The 18,489-nt window shown below is 42.4% G+C and overlaps 1 protein-coding gene across 1 annotated transcript in view; it reads right to left on the reverse strand.

The window, feature by feature from the left end:
* lhfpl7 (LHFPL tetraspan subfamily member 7) overlaps positions 1 to 18,489 on the reverse strand; it is a 66,500-nt gene that overhangs the window by 37,004 nt on the left and 11,007 nt on the right. Inside the window, exon 2 of the mRNA XM_019895235.1 lies at positions 10,751 to 10,889. Within this exon, the coding sequence (XP_019750794.1) occupies positions 10,751 to 10,889 (139 nt within the window). The remainder of the gene's footprint in view (positions 1 to 10,750; positions 10,890 to 18,489) is intronic.

The following is an 18,489-nucleotide window of genomic DNA, read 5'->3' on the forward strand; positions in this document are numbered from 1 at the left end:
ATAGCCAAGTGGAAGCAGATTCTGCGTTGCATGTTTGTTCCCCTCCTGTGACGTATCCTCTCAATTACGCTATCAGAGATATGAGGCAATGAAACGTGTCAGGACAAAGTGAGGGGGGGAGATTTCATTGGGCCCTCTCGCTCTTGTGTATCATCTCTGGTCGGAACGGAGTAAATTGCAAGCTTGAAAGCAAACATCCAACTCCACACCGCTCAATGTCAGCTGTAGCAGTCATAACAATGGTGCTATCAGAGATTTGAGGCAATGGAACGTGTCAGGACAAAGTGGGGGGGGAGATTTCATTGGGCCCTCTCGCTCTTGTGTATCATCTCTGGTCGGAACGGAGTAAATTGCAAGCTTGAAAGCAAACATCCATCTCCACACCGCTCAATGTCAGCTGTAGCAGTCATAACAATGGTAGTTGTCACGCACGGCAGATAGCGTAAGCAAACATGTCGGACTAGACATTATCAGGTCAAGTTGATAAGGATACCCTTATTTTAAGAAAAAAAAAAGCAGCATTTGAAAACATTTTTTTTTTTAATGCGGAATTGTTCACCCTTATCCCAAGCCTGCGCTCCTCAAGAAAGATGTTCTCCGAGAGTTCCTCCAAAAGGTGTACCCACACAAATGAATCCAAAACAGACGTTTGAAAAGCTCACTTTTTGCCCTGAGGCACGGTCATGCGTGGAATAGTCTGAGAGGTCTCGATAAAATGAAGATTTTAGATTGAGGCAACTAATTGGTGTGACTGTACAGAGAAAGATGTTCTCCGAGAGTTCCTCCAAAAGTTGTACCCACACAAATGAATCCAAAACAGACCTTTGAAAAGCTCACTTTTTGCACTGAGGCACGGTCATGCGTGGAATAGTCTGAGAGTTTCTCGATAAAATGAAGATTTTAGATTGAGGCAACTAATTGGTGTGACTGTACAGTAGTATTAGCCCTAAATTCATGTGATGCTTCATGTATGATTTATTAGCATGCAAGCATGCCAAAATATATTAGCATGTAAAACATCCTGCTGTGCTGACAGTGCTAATAAAATTCATACAATTAGGCGGCGGTCGACAGCCTCATTTTCTAGTCGTAACCCAGAAACAACGGCATGACTTAAAATAACGGTCCAGCGAAGATGGCACCGTTTTTCACTTAAAAACTGTCTTGATGTAACTTTCATTTTGCGCAATCATTAGGCGAAAAAAAAAAAAAAATCCTGATATATTCTGGGCAAAGTGTTACCAGACAGTTCTTACGCAAAACAAAAAAAAAATGGTGTGTTGAATTTACTCAAGTTTATTTTGTCAAGTGGCGACGCACAATCGAATCATCCGGATGTGGATGCATGTTTAACCCTTTCAGGGTTACAGTGGACAGCCTATCAGGTTACAGGGTGCATGAAAGGGTTAAGTAGATGTATAGTCTACTTAAAAACTGTATCTGGATACAGATGTGTGTATTTATTTTGTGCGACCTCTGGACAAAATAAAATGGAGTAATTTCAACACCCCATTTTTTTTCCAGTGTAGTTTTTTTTGTGGGGGTGGGGGGGGATATGTTAGTTACGTTCATTTTGTCTGACGACAACATTTTGAGATTCGGCACGGGTTTTCTAGATGAGACAGTTTCAAACAAATACTGTAGGACAACAGTGTCAAACTCAAGTTCTGGGGGCCAGATCCGGCCCGCCAGGTCATTTTATGTGGTCCGCGAAAGCAAATCATGTGTGTCAACTTGCTACAATCTGTCCCGAAATGTCAAATTGTCATATGTAATAAATAACAATGAAATTTTGCAATAATTTTGTTCCTCAGTTGACACTCACTTGAACAATAATTGAACAAACTATTATAATTGACTGATTTCAAAACTAGTAATCTATTAATTTGTTGTCATTTGCACCTAGAACAGCTCACCTAAAGCATCTTGGTGACAAAACGAATGCCTGACTGTTATTCGAAGGTTGAATGTCGACCGCTTTGAAGTTTGCCACCTTGTCGAATGCAGTATTAATTAAAAGGAATTGGCGATGTGTTGAACAAGCTGCAACGAAGCTTTTATTGCCTTTTGGATCATATACCCATTAAAGCACTCACTAGCGTCTGTCTCAAATGAGTTCATATTGGAAAATATATAATGACTTTCAATCCAAACACCATCTCAGTGCACAAAACAACACAAGCTTCAACCACAACAACAAGAGTAACTGAGCAGCATTGCTAGATCAGTAACTCCGTATGATGTGTAGCCAGCACTGCAGTCTTAACTCCTCACAGTGCAAACTGCACCAGACAGCGCAAAGAAAACCAAGCTCATCAGCAGACACTCAAGAGAAGGCTTTGAGCAGACGATCAATCACGGCATAAGGAGGAAGAGAGGAAAATGACAAATGGGAGTAAGAGCAAAGTGCACATCAACGTGCGCGCGCACACAAGCGCGAGTGTGTTTATGGCTGACGGCCCAGGCTGGAGAAGTAAAGCAGGTGCAATTCTGCAACTGCAGTCACAACAATGACTCATCCAGGCTGCTCTTTTTATCTAACAGGCGCGAGTGGGAATTTCTGGAGAGACCCACGCCTACACGGTGCAGCTGTATTATATTTGAAGTACACTCACAGACCACAAGATGAGGCAAATCCGCAAAGGCACTGTCAGCACTCGCAAATGAGCTAACTTAGTAGAGGAAGAACATCTCCAAAATGCTCTAGCTGCATCATACTATCGGAGATGTTTCTAATATGATGCACATCTCACTTAGCTGAATTACAGGAGGTCGTCAAAATATTAGGGAGAGCTCTTAAATGAGGGACACACCAACCCCCTTTACAATGAAAGCCAGCAAGGGCCTGATTCTCAGATGTCGCTTAAACAGTGCTTGTCAAACTTCTGACACCAAGTACCACCTTAAAAAAAAAAACCCGACAAGTCCCACCATCATGACCAACATTAAGATACAGTAGCATAGCGAGCCTAAGTGTTCAACATAAATCAGGCAAAGATTTTATTCCAAAAAAGTACATTTAATATCACAGTAAGTCACGGTAATAATATACTTCGTGTGAAACATTTTCATCGGGGCAATTTCAAATGAATATAAATTACAGTTTAAAATTTCAGAATGCGTTGTAAGGTCATTAGCATTTAGGACTCGATTGTGAAAACAAACAACATTGCAGTGATGATGTTATCAATATTTTATACGATATTAATATACTTATAAGTTTATAGGCCACTCCTTCTGGCTGATGTACAGTGTAGCGAAAGTTAATTCATTTCCAGTTTCCCGTTCTGTTTAGCAAATCAATTTTCTCTCCAGAGTCCATGCACTTAATTTGATTTTGCTTCCAATTTTGGATCCGCTCCGCTTTAACGCGGTTCCAGCCAGATGTCTGTGAAAAGTGTACTCAAGCATCCAAATAACGGTCCGATATTCAAAACCCGCCTCTGCATTTGACTCAGCATGACTTAGATTTGTTCTTGGTTTTGCTGTTCGGTGCTTTCTACCGTCTTTATTACCGATTTGCTTTACTGTTTGTTGTATATGTTGAATTGCTCCATGTACAGCACTTTGTATGCAGCGATGGCTGTTTGAAAGTGCTCTATAAATACAGTTGAGTTGAGTTGAGTTGAGAATCGTAGGTTAGCTTAGCAATTAGCATCTTCTTTGTCAGAAGCGTGCCTTATTCACCATCATGGAGTTGGTGACTACGGACTCAATAGCAACACCGCAACTTGTTTAGCTGCACTAGTAGCCAGCCGAAGCTCGTTGCTAGCTAGCTAGCTGGTGTAGCGTAAGCACCAAGCTTGCCTCAACCTATGACAGAGGTGAAGACATCTCTTTCTGCATCTTTCCTCCGAAATGCCTAATGTGCCTTCCACCTCATCTCATTGTGTCTGATTTAAGTTGCAAATGGGGGAGCATTGAGGTCTTCAGAGGTGGAGGGCTCATGTAATATGTATAGGCTCTCGTTTTTTGAGCGTCTGTTCTGTGTGTGTATGATGGGGGCTTTCATAGCAGTTTGAAAAGAAGGCCAAATCAAGCGGGTGTGAAAATGTTGCACCTCTCTCGTCTGAATCAACCTTTGCCCCCTTGGTCAGCTGCTGTTACACAACACTGGCGGCATGCTAGCGTTGTAAGCGTGAGTAGGGGTTGACCGCCAGGATAATCCTCTTCACCTTTAAAACAGTGTGTTGACATAGTCTCCTTTAATACGAGCTGGAGTGTTGCTTTTCATCTAGTCTACATTTTGTACAGCCGCATGGGTTTTTTCCCCCACATCTCACAAACGCCCAGAGTACACAATCCGACGCTCCAAGCTCCAAACCTCATAAATTAGTCAGAAAAGGGAGATTTCAATAGAAATCATGAATATTTAGTGGTGTGATGCTTCATTTTGTCCGCAGACAAACATTTCATTTTCAAACGTGCAACACGTCCGCTGGACATATTTGCAGCCCCGTTACAACATTCAAACAGTCTCAAGAAGATGAACATTGTCTCATGTCACAGGGCTCAAAATCAGAGTGTCGATGGATGATAATTCACAGAATGTCTCATGTCGTTGTGAGCATCCTGGTACAAAATCCAAATCTCAAAGAAAACCGTCCCGCAAATTGAAGCTGGATTACAAATGGTACAAATTTATGACAGATTAGCTCACTTGCTTGAGCAAACCTAACTAAATTGCCTGCCGTACCTCTGTGCCTAAATGGAGCGTTAGTGCAAAATTAATGTTTTTCACATAATTAATTAACTTTCCATTGTTTCCAGAGTGATACAACTGCACGACAACATAAGGTTTGCAAAGGATTTAAACGGCTGGGTTCAAGTGAGAGAACTCAGATTATTATTATTTTTATTTTTTTGCTGTCAAGTTACGTAAATCACATATGCGTCATGGTGGCATATTTGGATCAGAAAATGGAATCGGACATGCTCAGACCTCTTCTAAATGTGCATGAAAATCAGATATGTATCAGTATCAGATATGCGCCAATGCTAGCGCTGTGTAAACACACAGATTGGTTATACCAACGTCATTGAGGTCTGCTCACACACAAACACTGTAAAAAAAAAAAAAAAAAAAAAAAAAACGGCAACAGGCAAACCAACGGACTCATGACGAAATAGAAGGAAATGCATGGGAACGTGATTGAAAGGGAAAGTGTCAAAAGAACTTGGTGGTTCTGATTGCGGTTAGGACGTGCAAGTGGGGAATAAGATGAAGAAGAAAGCACACGGAGGGGTTGTCAGGTCAGGATTTCAAACAACTTGCTCCAATCTCTCACGCACACACATCATACTGAATGAGCAAGATGCCTTGCAGGAAGGGCAGAGCACTTTGCCCGAAAATGAACATCCAGAATGAAACAGAACATTATGGGGGGTATTTGTTGTCCACAATTTTCGCAGTTCTCAATTGTCTGAGTAATTTGTCAAAATACCCACGGATCAAGAATTACTTTTTAAAATCGGCCAAGGGACATAATTGACTTTGTACATTCCCCGCAAAAATCTCTTGGTACACGAGTAAACAAAAATGTTCCAAAAAGTGAGCATACGCGTAAATTACTCCTTACTGCCATCTAGTGGAAGAGCATCTCATTCTTCTACTTGTCACTCTATGTCCCTGGCATAGATAGTTGAGACACATTATTTGCGCTAAATAAATAATAGCTGGTTAAGTAAAAATGAATACTCTCCCTCAACACACCAAATTATCTCTCAGAGTACAGCGGTTAAGAAAAGCTTCAACGATTCACTCGCTAACATTTGACAGCATCACAACTCGCAGAGGAGAAAAGTCAGATGAACGGTTACGCTTTATAAAAGGGATCGATAAAGTTAAAAAAAAAAAAGTCTAATCTTGACATGAGCACTGGCCAATCCTCCTTCCTCAGGCAACGGTGAGAGGAAAAAAAGCGAGTGTTTAACAGTTGAAGGAGGCGCAGGTTGTGCTCATAGACTCTGCAGCTTTCATCCTGCTTGATATGGTACGCGCGTTCATCTGTATCGGGGGAATGATTGACAGCTGGCGCGGTACCATATGGGCTCAGACGGCGACAACCGCCACTGAGAGAGAGAGAGAGAAAAAAAAACGCAGCAGGTGCTTTGATCAAAGCGACTTCCTATTTTCATCACCACGCTTCGGAGGACATCTGCATAGCAGCTTTGCTCAAGGGAGCGCTGACACAGCAGGCTGGGCTTCCTCAGCAGACCAGCAAAATAACACTGGATACACACATGCACACACACACACGCACACACACAAATACATTTTCCCCTTTCAAGCAGCCTGGAATGAAAATGAAAGCGCAAAATAACTTCCTCTGATGGGAAGTGAGACGAGAGGACACAGTTTCGGTGCGTTGCACATGGAGGGAAGTGTGCAAATAAAAAAAAAAAAAATTAAAAAAAAAATGTTTATATATATCCCCCGAAGTTACAGTTGAACTTGCAGGGAAATACGGTGGAAAATTCCTTCACGCTGTTATTGCTTAGGATGACTCCTTCAAAGCCAGGGCCAGACACTGTGTCAAATTGAATTTGAAAAAAAAAAAAGTTCAACATAGAATCTACAGATATTTATTTATTTGAGGTTTTAAACCCGGTGAACTTCATGCCGAATGGAAGAACGTCCCGTAAAGGTGGACAATTTGCACACAATAACATTTAGTATAACTCTAGTTATTGTTTATAGTTGTTAAGCACTTCCCGAAAGATGATTTGGGTTGCCGAAGCCAGCACTTCAGGTCCTTTTTAGGTGCAGAGAACAATAGTTCGACTTGGATCTCTCCAAATCGCTAACAACACAAGCTAGTGCAGCTTCAGAAGAAGCAACACACACTTACTTGATTACTCCAGCAAGAAAAAAAAATAAAAGCACATTTTTTTTTTCAGCAGGAGACAAATGCAGCTGCCGGCGTATTTCTCTGAAGCCAAGACCCGTGAAACTCCCAAAGAACCATTTTCGCTCGAAAATATTTTCTTTGAACTGGAAAACTATTACCGGCAGCCATATCAATAAAAATAAATAAACAACAGGCCAAGAAGGCCTGAAGGTAAAGAATTTCTGTGATAATGATTTTTTTTTTTTTTTTAATGTGAGGACTTGAATGAGTCATTGTTGGCAAGAATCATACGTTGGTATCAACACAATCCATTGTAAGATGAGAAAATGGAAGGATGGATGGATGAACAGATACCTTTATAAAAACAGTGCACGTTGGGAGGATATTAAAAATAATCTGAATAACTGAACAAAGAAAAACACAATGAAACATGGCCCTTTGCTCCTTTTTTTGTCAATATGTCAATAACAATAAATTGAACATTTAAGTGTTTGGAACATTTTCCAAACACTTGACAAACTGTGAGGTCCATTGAATGGAACGGAATTCCACTAAACTTAAATTCAGTAAATGATCCTTTTCACGATCCAATTCAAACAACCTCGTTGCAAAACAAAGTGCATAAATGCACCGCTAAGAAAAAGATGTGTCTTCTGACAAATAAAGCAGGTGACCGCAACCCGCAAATGAAACCCTGCACCTTAACCTTCCCATTAGCCTTAAGTGACTTGATTACCAAACCGCATTTTGATGGCAAAAACAGTCTCCGTGTACAAAAAGCTGCACATGTGCCATATAAGCATCTGATGCAATGGTTCCTGACCACTAAAAAGAGCAGGCCTATAAAATATACATGAAAGTAGAAAAGCTCCCGCTTTAGCATACAGCAGTGTCCTGCCTCCCTCACTTGGAGCATAAAACATTGATGGAGGCGCACGTTTGAACTACTGGTGAAGAGGAGCGTCAGTCCAAACAAGTGGAGGGGTGAGGAAGTTCACCTCCTTTCTCTGCATCTCGATAAAGGCCCGGTCGAAATCATCGCTGCCTGCTGTGGGTTCACGTGTTCATTCGAAATGTGAGACATGTCTTGTAGGAAGTACGACTTTGAAGGCGCTCCCCCCACTTTAATTACAGTGAAACTCCTCTACAACGAAATCATGTTTGCAGCAAGAAATTTTTCACAACAGGGGACTTTTCAGTGTAGCAAATTTTATCTGAGACGTAAACACAAACACACACAAAAAACATATATGTGTACTTTTTATTTTTATTCCAATAGTGCATAAGTATGAGCATACACTTATTCGACACTTCATATAGTCACCGTCGAAAGAACAAAAGGGAAAGAAATTGCGAAATTTACGATCAGCATTTACTTTCACTTACATCAACTTCTTGCATAATGTCTTTTATTTTGCTTCCTCCATCTTTTGTTTTTATTACCTTTATCCTGTCTTCAAGCGTTAAAGCTTTTCTTTTCTTAACTCCTGAACTTAGACTTTTGTGGAAGGCTTGTTTTCGTTGTAGTGAATCTCGTTGCGAGGTAAGAGCAGAGAAAAAGATTTCGTACAACAGGGGGACTTTTCGTTGTAGGGGGAGCAGAAAAGTGGTAATGGCTTTCATGCATGAACATTTTTTCACACTAGGGGGTATTTTCGCCTCATTTCGTTGTAGAGGAGTCTCACTGTACAAGGCCAGAGTAGTGATGCTAGCTTTCCGCTCGCATTCCTGCCGTGGAACTCGTGACAAAGCATACGCGCGGTAACACTACTTCGTGTGCTGCATGCATCTTTTGAATCTACTCCGACATGTCAGCACTGGACAGCCAGCACATTGACAGCATCTCTTACATCATCGTAAAGTGCGACAGTGACCTTTGCTACTGGTGTGATAACAGACTTTCAGACAGCTAACTATAACCTTTAAATTCCACGGCATTCCTAGGAGGTAAGCTCACAAACATTTGCACTTTTGCCACTCGAGGAAAAAAAAACTCACACACCTTTGCTGTAATATTAACACATTGCAATACGGCGATAGCTTGCTTCTCTCGTTCCGGTTCAAAAGGACCACAGTAGTGTCTGACCTTCTTTCTCGTCTGCCTTTCCTCGCGAAAAAAATGTCAGATAACTCGTAGCTAATGCAACATACAAGGACCTACCATTAAACGCGTTGGTATTGAGTAGCAGAAGTTCAGAAATCCACACACATATCCTGGTTTAAGTAAGGTAGGCGTACTTAGACCACCAATCTATATGACCGCAAAGTATTCTTCAGAACCCGATGATGGAAGAGATGTGGTGGATCATACCATTTTTTAAGCAAAAAGGGGGAGACGTTACTGTAAAATTTAGATTCAATCAAGTATTTCATGTTTGAACACTTTTCCAGCATGTTTGAAAAAAAAAAAAAGGATACCCGTGTTGTGGTAGCCACATGAACAAGAGCTGAAAAACCATTCTCGCCATTCCACACTTGCCTTTTTTTATTTTGTAAAGTCTGACAAAACACACACAGAACTTCAACACGAAGCAGACTAGGACACGCTGACACACACACACACACACACACACACACACACACACACACTCACACTCACACACACACACACACACACACACACACACTCTTCAGAGTCTCGTACTTGGCCGCAAACTCCTTGTGACCTTCCCACAGCGACGCTGATGTGAGGAAGGTTTGGGAGACTGAGCTCCACTTGAAAACACTCCGGCAACCGTGTGATGTGAAAGCGGCAGTGCATTCAATACATAGTCATCCGTCGCAACGAATCAGTCTCTGATGAGTGAATGCCGCATGCGGGGATTAGCTCGATCGCGACCGAGTGCTGCTACGACCATCAAGAAACCGCAAGCGATTGAAGCCCCCTTGAAAAAGGTCAAGAATCGCCTGTATGACAGTTTTACCCATAAGGATACTGAAAAACTATGACCACAACACTATTTTATATCAATAATATCATCCAAATTGTTGTGAAGATTGAGAAACATAACTGGCTAGCTTGCTAAAACACCATTGACACGAGTTGTCGTTGTAAACAGTCGAGCCAAGACTGAAAGCCACTAAGTGAGCATTTTTTAAGGCAATAAGATCATGTTTCGTGAACGCAACTCTTTCTCAACGGGAATGAAAGCAGTGGCGAAAGCAAAGTCCCACGCAGCCCTGAACCAAGGACCTGAGCTCAAAGAGGTGTGATTGTCTGTGTACATCAGCCTTCTAAATCTGCCTTGGCCTCACTTGAACACGAGGCCGTGCACACGCCGGTTGCTTAGCAGCAGCTCCCCTCCAGTCACTCCTTTACTTTCGCTGTTGTTTCATTCTTTTATGCATTCGTGGGTGATATTGTGAATGTGCAGTTTTAGTGCGTCTCGCAACGGTAACGTTTGGCTTTGGAACAGATGAATGTGTTTTGTTCGGTTGCAACTAAGCGAAGCAAGGCCTCTAATTATTTTGTGTTGCACGATATTAGTGCTAAACGAATGGATATTTTATTATCGACAGGAGTGATTCCCAATCAGTGTGCTTTGGTACATCGGTGTGAGAGAACTCAGGTGCGCTGAAGGGAATGATCCAAGTTAATTTAAGTAATCTGACCGTCACAATTTATATCATCACAAATAACGTATATTTCATTTATTTACGCCAGCGATGCACGGTGACAGGCAAAACAATTAAATGCTCTTCCACTAGAGGGCAGAAGGGAGCTAATTAACCTATGGATCAACTTTCTGTGTTGTGGGGTCTTTTTAAAAATATGTAAGTTGGCTCAATAAAAGTTAGAAAATACTCTAGTCTAGTCGTTTTTCCATGATCTTAGCTTCTGAGAATGCGTAGTGAGGCGTTGACAACAAAAAAAAAATGTATTCTGAGTGTGCGCCGACCTGCAGCCATCTGCATGTATCCAGCCAGGGTGCAGATCCTCCTCTCACATCCTCCGCTGGGCAGGAAGATGGTGATGATGGCCAACAGGGAGCTGGCGGCCAGCAGGGCGCACCCTCCCGAACACAACACCGCGCTGGTCTGAGGAACAAACACACGCAAAGCCATTTGAATTATGTTAGAGAAAAAAAAAAAAAAAGTCAACCTCGCGACAGCCAAACGTGTTTTGCTCGAAGCCTGTTGTGTAATGCGGCAGGGTAACGGTTGTCTCGGCTTGAAGACTGCTCCCGGTGGTCAAACAACAGGGTGCTGCCCCTACTCATTATACCGCCGCTTAATCACACACTTGCTGCAAGCAAAAAGGAAGGAAATAGACCGAGGAAGCGCTGTAACATCAGTTAAAGAGTCAATTAAAATGTCATCGGAAATGCAGCTCAAATCGGGACTTTAACATTCCCTTTATTATCGCAGATTGAACTGCGAGCAGGGGAAACAATTGTTTTCTTTTGGGAAACTTACTCTCGTCTTGTCAAAATACGTTGTGCACACAGAAAAGGCTCGATATCTTCAACATCAAAAACAGGGGACTTCTCTGCCGACTGATAATGATGTGGAATTACGCTTTAATGTTGCACTTGAATATCAGATTAACAGTTGCATATCAACAACGGATTTTATCATGATGGCAGTTGGGGGACGCACGATGGGATAAGGCTTTGCACTCCTGCAAGATGGCCAACTGGCGGCTTGCGGGGGCTGCATGTGGCCCCCGACAACACTCGTCCCTTAACTATATCTCCAGAATATATATATATATATATATATCTATCTAAATGTTCAATCTACGTTTTCAGCAAAATAATTAAAATATATATTTTTAATACAGGAAAAAAATATGTTAAAAATGCGAACGTGCGGGTGTATATGCAGGGGTTGATTGTAGTTTTAAGTTGTAATTGCACCATTCACCACCTGAATAAAATTAACATTTTTAAAGTGTTTATTTTGGTGGAGGGGAAAAAAAAAAAAAACGTCACAAAATGAGTTCTTGCATGGGCGGCACGATGTCGACTGATGAGAACGTTCCTGTCTGGAGTTTGCATGTTCTCCCCCGTGCCCGCGAGCCTTTTTTCTGGATACTTCGGTTTCCTCTGGCTACTCATCTTCGGGGTGAGGTCTGTCGAATTTGGACTCAATGAGATACCCGAGTTTATCATCATGCACAAACAACTGTACAGGGAAGTCCTCGAGTTGGACTGTTATGGTCTTGGTGCCCGTTGTGTTAGTAACCCGGCACCCAATAGCTGATGTGTCACCCTGGTGTGAACATTGTTCCAGAAGGCATAAGGTGTAAATCTAACACATTTGGCCCACAATGAAAAAAATAAAGGTCAAAAGAATCATCAGAATGGCTGCCAGCAACATCACAGCTCCTTTGCCAAAGAGCCAGAACGGGCTAATTAAGTTGTCTTGCAAGATGGGAAAGTCACTCTGCTTTCAAGCCCTTTCCACTCATGTCTCTCACATCACCAGCAGCCATTGTGGCACAAGTTTTCGAGCTGAGATTGACTTTTTTTTTCTTTTTTCAGAGGAAAGATCACACACTGACAGCTCTGCCGCATGCTAATCTCATGTCACAATCAGTAAAAACTGAGAATGTGGAACCAGAGCTCATTGCTACTGTGATACTCTCATTATTCCCAATAGAAAATCAGCTGTTTGAAAAGCGGATGCGTGGTCTTTTATTGCAAATTAATCATGTTAATCAAGTGTAAAGAGACGGCGAGTAAAAACCGAAACGCTGCAGCAGGTAGAAAGATGTAATCGCAAGCTCAATTTTTTGTCTCACTTGTGGCTCTCTTGTTCCGATGTAAGCAATTGACTGAAGATAACGAAATGATGAAACAGCAACCTCACAAAAAGAGCCGTTATCTTCTGTGCTCTTTGTTCTGCTGCCTTTTTACACTTGGGTGATATTCATTTATGCGCAGGAATTTCTTCCTTCTCCCCGCAGCCCCTTGAATACTGCCTACAACGCCGCGTGACACATTAAAACATCAATCATGTCTCGGATGGGAAAATGGAGCCAAAATAGGAGGAGACAGCAACATCCAATTATTTGAGTTCTACATCCATTAAATCAATGTATGCCACGTTATGATGCTTTAATGAAATTGTGCGCGAACAACCTAATTGATCATTTGGCGCCAGCAGGTGAAAAAAATATTCCAGTAAATTTTACAGGAATTTTTTTTCCCCCCTCCTCATTTAAATTTAGCTGATTAACATTCACAAATACCAAAGGGGAAAACAAATTTCCCCCAAAAACAGTATCCCCTGTTAAATTTTGGTTGAGTGAAGCCAATAATATGATTTAAATCTGGAGTGGTCCATGAATGCACTGTATCAATCGCTACTTGAGAACATCAAACACACACACACACACACACACACACACACACACACACACACACACACACACACACACACACACAACACCATAGAAGTGCATATGAGTACAGGTACTTACATTTTAATGCTCTCTGATAGTGAGTACTAATATATGACATTTCATTTTGTAAATTAAACTTGGTCATGTGGTATCAGTGTGTAGTATCAGAGCATTTTTATAATACAGTATTGGGTATTGTACAGATATACACTGTCAGTGGATTCCTAAAAATAAACATCGAGTTAGGTACAGTGAAGACCGTTGAGGCACAAACGGAGCGTGCAATGCTCCTCTGCACCAAGTGAAACGGTGTTAATTCATGCACCAGTAGCTACTAAGCATGAAAGAACATTCCAATCAAGTCTACTTTATTAATTTTCAGTGTTTAAAATCAGGCCATGTTTTTATGGACGCTCTGTATATTGCAGTGTCAAGAGCAAAACTGGCTTTGAAACCCCAATTGAATTATTTTTTCCAGAAACCAGCCAGCATTTTAATTAATGGTAATTAATCAGCTACATGCGTGCCTCTGTTGCACTATAACAAACTCATTAACACGTTTACTCACGGGCATTCTAAGCAACCTTGCTGCGACTGGCACTGACGTTAAGTCTGAGCGAGTTCAATTGTGTGAAATGCTTCCTAAATAGGTTGTAATGACGTGTGGAGAAGTGGGAGTACACCTGCAACAGCTGGCGCTCGCGTGCAAAAAGGAAGGGAGGGAAATTTGTGAACAAGAACACTCATTTTCCTCGGGAAGTAACCCTGTCAGACAATAACTGCTGGTACCTCTGCCACTATCAACGTAAACACAAAAACGCTGGTGTTCAAACAAGCACTGGCGCGCGTGTTGTGACTGAGAAAACATGACTTCTTCATAAAGGAACTTCATTAGTTGCCTGCAATAAACGCATCGTGTGTATACTGGAGACTAATAAATGCGCACAAACACACCATCACGCTACTTTTAAGTAATAAAGGGACCGTCAGAAGGGGGGTGAGGGGGGGATCTTAGATTACATGAAGGAAGACAATGATTCCACTAAGCAGTCCAATGAAATTTTATCGTGTCCTCAACTGGGACTCAGTAAATGTCGATATCATTAAACAGTCGTTCTGAGCCTTGATTGTTGCGGTGGAAAGCGGCGTTGCTTTCATTGCCAAAGTGAGGCGGCTGACGATCCTCTGAAGAGGAATAAACAGCGCCTTTCTAATGACTCGTCTTAATGGACGGCAAGAGGGGAGGGACATTAGTGCAGCTGCGCTTATAAGCAGGCGTGACAACTTCACCGTAATGTTTTTAATGATTTGTGTGTAGTTCCCGAGTACTCTGCAGCCAAAATTCGTCTCGTTCGGTGTCTATTCGTCCGCCGTGTTTTCTGCGCTCAGCAGAGTGGACGCACTCAAACGGCAGCCTTGACACTCAGGCTCTCGAAGCCCATTAGCACCGTGATGCTGCTTTCCAAAACCACCTAACGGTGTCTCTGCTCGACTCAACCTTGCGACACCGTCAGCAGAGATCACTTTGCGGCACTTTTGTCGGTTATTCCTCTTTTCTTTTGCTTGCTGCTTAACTCAATCACACACACAACTGAAAGCATGAATAGGAAAAAAAGCAGCCCCCCCACCTCTAAATGGCGTTGAAAATAATGTGCGCAATGTATTCAAAATGTGTGTTTGCATGTGTGTGTGACTGGCCTGCAAACGCCTCGCCAGCCAGTGTGTGTACACACTGACTAGAATACAGGATGGAGAGGATAAGTGGAGATTAATCGCCTGACAAGTGGATGGAGTGTCCGTTTGGGCCTCAGGGACAGCCCGTAGATCGGATGTGACATTCAGAAGCGCTTTGCCCGCACACAGGCAAACACACGCACACCCCACACAGTGTCTGAATGCTGCCAGATGTTGGGGTGGCAAGGTTTGCATGAGCCAGGTTTGGCCCGTGCTAACGGCATGACAGCAGTTGCGAAGTTTTGTCGGCAAAATGGCGACTGCGAACATTTACTCTTGTTTGCTAAGCTCTACCCACATTGTCTGGCAAACCAGATTACAAAACTGCCAACTTGGCGTTTTGAAAACAACTGTTTAAAAAAAAAAGTGATGCTTAAATTTTAAGCACACTGTCCAAGCAAACATACTTTTTGCATTATCCCGAGCATAAAACAAACATGGTCCCAATACTGACAAAAGTGGTAACGCTGGCTATCTGTATTATTTTTTAAATTGGATTGGATTTCTCTCGACAATCATATTTCATTAACAGTGCTTATTTAAACAGCCTTGTAAACATGCGACCCGATCGACCGCTTGTAAAATCACTTCTGTACTGTTTTCACCAAGGGACGGTGAAAGAATGGTCGTGTTCTGCAAAGTGACACCTCCTTCGTCTCATATCACATGAATACGTGCTTAGTGCCGTCGCTTGGTGTTGTTTTCCCCAAACAGTGTCGCCACTGAATGCATAGAAATGATAACAAGTATACAAGACTGGGGAATCACCCCTAAACAAATCAATCGCGGGAAACATTTGCAACCAAGGAATTCTCTTCATTTAATTTATTGCTATTGACACGAATAAAGAACATGATGCTATTGATCTTGCAGACCACAGAGGTTCAGCAGAGTAAAACTCTATATCGGAAGCTACAAACTGCTCGACTTATTTAACGCCTACTAAAAATCCTCAACACCAAATAAAGCCTATAAGGCTTTTTAACCTAACGTGTATCCCGCACACGGACACCGAACTCGACATTTTGCTGGAACAGCACAGGTTGGTTTTCTGGAGTCTGGGATGCAATGGAAAAAGCAAATGTGCCCACAGTTCCCCTACTGCATCTGTGCCCGATCGACTCACAGCCACCTGCTGCACCACCTGTAGACAACAGCCACTTGACTTGATAAATTAAGCCTGAGTAAAGCTGCCTTGTGATCTGTTACCATAACCTTTTGCTTCAAGTCAAGAATGGATTCGCACAATCCTTCTTGAGGTGATTTCTTTTGCTTCAACCGATCCAAATATTAATGCAGTGAAATGGAAGGACAATTAAAAAAAAAAAAAAAAAAAAAAAGACTCCAATAATTAATGCTAGACATTCAAGACTGTCAATGCAGCACCGATTTCCATTATCCCTGGAAAGAGGTTCACTCTAAAATGTTTCAGGTCGCTTGCCAAGCTGTCAGAATTGTACCTTACGACTTCCATTAAGCACAGCTCTGGTTTCACCTTCGCTCCGGTGCAAAACGAGGTAACAGTTGCGTGTCACTCCTGTCCCAAAGGGGAATCATCTTATGAAACAGAGATTCACAGAGCTCCAAGTGTGCAGGGAACAATCTCTCTGTTGCAGCACTTTTTTACAAATGCTTGTAGAAAAGCAACCGAGCCACAGTTTTAAATTGTCAAAGTCATGTGTTTCATTCAGTCCAGAGATGTATAAAAGCAGGCCTTCGCAGTGGTGCGTTGGGAAACATTTTGGAGGGGGTGACGGGGGGGGGGGGGGTCATGTTAAAGTGCTCACTAAATTGGAGCCGATTGCTGTAAAACGATCCCACTTTTAGTCAATTTGCTAAGCGGAATCCTTTCAGAGACACAGCAACTCAGCCGTGCAGCGTTACGGCGTGCAGTGGAGTTGCTGAGTGCCAACAAACTGATTGATTGCAAAATGCAATCATTTTGCTGGTTAAATCGCTCCGGAGTTTCGCACCTCATCCAGCGTTAATGCGCACATCAGGAGTTTTCATGGTACAGTTTTCCACGGCTGCGTAGGCAAGTCTTACATTCATTAGGCACAATGCCAGTGGTGAATTAAGTGTGTTTCGGGTACTGACCTTCAAAGTTCCCTCCATGTTCTACATCTTATCCTGTTCAGGGTCACGGGTGACCTGGATCCGACACCAGAGTTACCGTAGCCCAATGTAAGCAAAATCCATTCATAGATACATTGGCAAAGAATTTGATCTCAACAACACCAACCACCTTTCATGTGAACTTCAGCAGCTAGCGTGACCGCGCCAATGACAAAAACATCCCAGCGGCAATGCACTGAAGGCACATAGCATTCCAATATTTCAAGGCTGATAAAATGGATTCCTTTATTGGTTCATCATAAATTGTGTGTGACCGACGTCCAAATGCCCATCTGGCCACAGCGAGCACCACCTGCCCAGAAACGGATTGTGGAGCAAACAATAAAAAAAATAACGATTGTGAGCATTTCCTGCAGCACTGAGACCAGAGCGCAAGCACATTTGACCACCACCAACACTGCGGAAAAAAAAAACAAAACTGTAACTTTGCAACTCAAATGAACGATTGTCATCTCTGCACAGCTGTTGCGATCGCCATCTGGTACCTCAAGTCACATTCCCGCCAGGTGCTACAGTTTAGCGAAAGGAAGCGAAACAACACGGGGACACTTTTGGTGGGTTGGAGGTAGACACACTAAATAGTGAAGGGGAGTCGAAGTCAGCTGTTGGAAATTCAAGATCGAAGAAAGTTTTCTGTTCGAAAGCACGCAATTAGAAAGCCGACAGAAATGAAACACTTGGTGCATATCAAGCTTCAGATTAGTCATGTTGTTGATGGTGGCGCGGGCACCCGCAGCGGCTCCTCTCTCTCCTGTGATTGAGAGGAAAGACATTTCATCTGTGCTGTATGTTGCACATAGAGCAGGGGTCCCCAACCTTTTTTATCCCACGGACCGGTTTGTCAGACAATATTTTCACGGACCAGCATTTAAGGTGTGGCGGATAAATACTACAAAATAATATATTACCCCATCTCGGGGTAATAGGAGACAATGACACTTGAAGTGTGTGCTTTATGTCGAGTCTACTTCGTAATTTTGTTTTAGTCGCCATTGCTGCACAAACCCCCTGCCTTACAAAGGTAGCATGTCGGAAATAGCAACAGTGCTATTGTGGCGATCTCAGAGTATTCAGTCATAACTTGAATCCAGAACACCGGCAGAGTTGTTGTCTCGAACGTACTTTGCGATCTCCAGCAGTTTATTTTACTCATTTAGCAAGCTCCGGCGTTCTATTTTTAGCGTAATCAGTCACGTGACGGAGAAGTGTGGTTTGACGTGAGTCAAGAGTGACACAGACGGATGTAACGGAGAATCGGGTAATTTTTCAAAATAAAATATCTTTCGTATTCGAAAATAAATAACAATGGAATTAATGTAAGTTCTTATTGTGCGGCCCGGTACCAAATGGCCCGCGGACCGGTGGTTGGGGACCCCTGACAAAGAGCACATTTGACAATAAAGTTGACTTGAACTTGAA

This window comes from Hippocampus comes, unplaced genomic scaffold (genome assembly GCF_001891065.2).
Source record: "Hippocampus comes isolate QL1 unplaced genomic scaffold, H_comes_QL1_v1.1 scaffold177, whole genome shotgun sequence".
Taxonomy (NCBI): Eukaryota; Metazoa; Chordata; class Actinopteri; order Syngnathiformes; family Syngnathidae; genus Hippocampus; species Hippocampus comes.